At 33.6% G+C, this 3,672-nt stretch overlaps 1 protein-coding gene across 1 annotated transcript; it reads left to right on the forward strand.

Annotated features, from left to right (window-relative positions):
* The first annotated feature begins 2,147 nt into the window (after nt 1-2,147).
* Nucleotides 2,148-3,180, forward strand: LOC107139135 (60S ribosomal protein L5-like). Its single transcript, XM_048810939.1, is given in 1 exon segment — nt 2,148-3,180. A coding segment is annotated over 1 exon segment (1,020 nt). The 5' UTR covers nt 2,148-2,159; the 3' UTR covers nt 3,180.
* The last annotated feature ends 492 nt before the right edge of the window (nt 3,181-3,672 follow it).

Here is a 3,672-nt window from a genome sequence, read left to right on the forward strand (position 1 = left end):
ATGAAAAAAACTACACCAGAGCAAATCTTAATCTTTTGTTCAACACCAGGGATAAGGATAAAATCTGAAAAGCAGCTGGGGGTTGAAGTAATATATTATATCCAAAGGAAAAAAGTAAACATCAATATCAGATTTATCATGAGAAATGATGCAAACAAGAAAACAGTGGAAAGTCTTTAAAGTATGGCAGGGGAGAGTCAGTCTAAAATTTTATACCCAGTGAAAATATCTTTTCAAAAATGATGGCAAAATGAAGTTTTGTGGACAAACAAAAGCTAATTTGTCAGCAGTAAATCTTTACTTCAACAAAAATTAAAGAAAAGTCTTGTGTCCTAACGAACATGATACCAGGTGGAAATATGGATCTTCACACACAAAAAAAATGAACACTGAAAACAGTAACTACATGGTAAATATATGAGATTTTCCAATAACTTAAATCCCTTAAAAATATCATTGACTATTTAAGCAAAACAATAACAATGCAGTGTGATATTTATTATATATGCAAAAGTAATATGTAGAAGAATAATCAAAAGAGGAGGACAGGAAAATTTTAGGTATACTCTTTATGATCTTATATTGCATGTGCAGTGATATGATATCTCTTGAAGATACACTATGATACATCAAAGATGAATAGCACAAGGAGTTATACCTAGTGGCGATCTAACAAAGGGGAGAAAATGGAATATGAATACTATTCAATTCGTCAAAGTAAGCAGAAAAGAAAATAGAGGTAAGAAAGGATGTATGGAATAAGCCCATAAGATGGCAGTTTTGAACCTTATCACATCAATAATAAAACTAAAAGTAAATAGTTTAAATACTCCAATTAAGAGTCAGTGATTTTCAGGTTGGATTATAAAAAAGGAAGAATCCACTTTAAACTGCTTACAGAGAAACACATTTCAGTTATAATGTTACAAATAAGTCTTAACAAAAGCACGGAGAAAAGATAAAACATGTTAATGCTAATGAAAAGAAATATGGATTAGCTATTTTGACAAAAAAGGTAGATTTTGGAGCTAAGAATGTTACCAGGGATACAAAGTTTTATTTTATAAATACACAAGGGTCAATTTATCAAAAGAATATAATGATTCTAAAAGTTTATGAACTTAATCAAACTAAAATACAAGAAATAAGAACTATTTAGGGGCAGCAAGGAGAAATAAACCAGTCCACAAACATAGTTGGGAATTTCAATACTCTTAAAAGTTGATAGAACAAAATAGACAGAAAATCAGTAAGTATGAGCAGATTTCCAGCAACTTGACCTAAATGGTGTTTATAGAGCCCCCTACTTAACAATGCCAGAGTACTTAAAATATATAATAGAACATATTCTGTACTCAAAACCAAGTCTCAGTACATATAAAAGGTTTAAATATTCTCATATTACAATAGAATTAAATTAAGAACAGAATTCTGCTACCATATATGTAATTGATAAAGTCTGCAAAATCCTCAAATATATGTAGACTAAATTATACACCCCTGAATCAATCATCATAGATAAAAGAAAAAAATCAAAAATGAAATTAGAGTGTATTTCAAACTTAACAAAAATAAAAACACACATATTAACTTTGTTGGAATCCCACAATGGTCATACCCGGGAGGAAATTCATAGGATTAAGTGATGAACTGACTGAGTTAGCAGCAGATCTTAAATAAGAAATAAGAAAGATCTTAATAAGATCAAAATAAAAAAGATCTTAAATCAATACCTCAGTTTCCAATGTGAGAAAATAGCAGAAAAACATTTGAACTTAGCATAGGTTGACAAAATAAATAAAATAAAGATCATAGCAGAAATAAAATAAAACAGAAAAATAGTGAAAAATAATGGAGGAAATGAAACTAAGCATTGTTTCTTAAATAAGATCAATAAAATTAACAAATATCTAGCAATAGTAATCAGAAGAAAATATTGAATTATCTGTAAAAAATAAGAGATTACTGATGGTTTCATAGATATTAAAAGAATAAGAAATATTGCAAATAATTCTATGCCGTGAAGTTTGACAATTATCATAGAATTCATAAATTCTTCAAAAGACATATTACCCAAGTTTATTCATTTAAAAAAGTCTTGCTCTTTGCTTCCTGGTTGCCCTGTCCTGAGCTGCCCTCCTCAGCTCTGCCCTTCTCCCATGATGCTCTGCCTCACCTCAGGCCAGAGCAATGGAGTCAGCCATCTACGAACTGAGACCTTGGAAGCTTGCTGTTGGACCTGCAGGTCTGTGTGGATCCGTGGACCCGGGTCTCTGTTCCGCAGGAGGGGGTTTGTTAAAGTTGTCAAGAATACGGCCTACTTTAAGAGATATCAAGTGAAATTTAGAAGAAGATAAGAGGGCAAAACTGATTACTATGCTCGGAAACGCTTGGTGATCCAGGCCAAAAATAAGTACAATACACCCAAATACAGGATGGTAGTTCGTGTAACTAACAGAGATATCATTTGCCAGATTGCTTATGCCCATATAGAAGGGGGTATGATAGTCTGCACAGCATATGCACATGAACTACCAAAATATGGTGTGAAAGTTGGTTTAACAAATTACACTGCAGCATATTGTACTGGCCTGCTGCTGGCCTGCGGGCTTCTCAATAGGTTTGGTATGGACAAGACTTATGAAGGCCAAGTGGAGGTGACTGGAGATGAATACAATGTGGAAAGTGTTGATGGTCAAGCTGGTGCCTTCACCTGCTATTTGGACTCAGGCCTTGCTAGAACTACAACTGGCAATAAAGTTTTTGGGGCCCTGAAGGGAGCTGTGGATGGAGGCTTATCTATCCCCCATAGTACCAAACGATTCCCTGGTTATGATTCTGAAAGCAAGGATTTCAATGCAGAAGTACATCGGAAGCACATTATGGATCAGAATGTTGCGGATTATATGCATTATCTAATGGAAGAAGATGAAGATGCTTACAAGAAACAGTTTTCTCAGTATATAAAGAACAACGTTACCCCTGACATGATGGAGGAGATGTATAAGAAAGCTGATTCTGCTGTACGAGAGAATCCAGTCTATGAGAAAAAGCCCAAGAGAGATGTTAAAAAGAAGAGGTGGAACCGTCCTAAAATGTCCCTTGCTCAGAAGAAAGATTGGGTAGCTCAAAAGAAGGCAAGCTTCCTCAGAGCTCTGGAACGGACTGCTGAGAGCTAAACCAAACAACAGTTTTTCTATGAAGTTTTTAATAAACTTATTAAACAAGCAAAAAAAAAAAAAAAGAAAGAAAGAAAGAAATGTGTCACCCACACGGAGCTTTTGGTGAGAAGCAAGTTAGATGACATCTACAAAGCATCTCTGAGCAAAATGACCAGTACTTGGCAAATGTTCATTATTGGAAACCATTGGTCACCATCTCCTATCAATCTGACTTAGTCCTTCTCTGGCTCCTTTGTGATTTTTCTCTCCACTTTCTCCTCAAATAAAAGTTTTTCTTTGCACTTGAAAAAAATTATAACCAGCAAAGTTACTTAATTTGTAGTTAAAATCCTCACAAAGAAAATTTTACACCACAATGAATTTACCAATGAATTTTATCAACTTCTTGAAAAAAGTAATACTAATTTCTTCACCAAAGATATAATACATTGAAAAAATAATAGATAAACTCAATACCATTAAACTTCAAAACTTCTGCTTTTCAAAAGAT

Source organism: Marmota marmota, unplaced genomic scaffold (assembly GCF_001458135.2).
Source record: "Marmota marmota marmota unplaced genomic scaffold, marMar, whole genome shotgun sequence".
Lineage (NCBI taxonomy): Eukaryota > Metazoa > Chordata > Mammalia > Rodentia > Sciuridae > Marmota > Marmota marmota.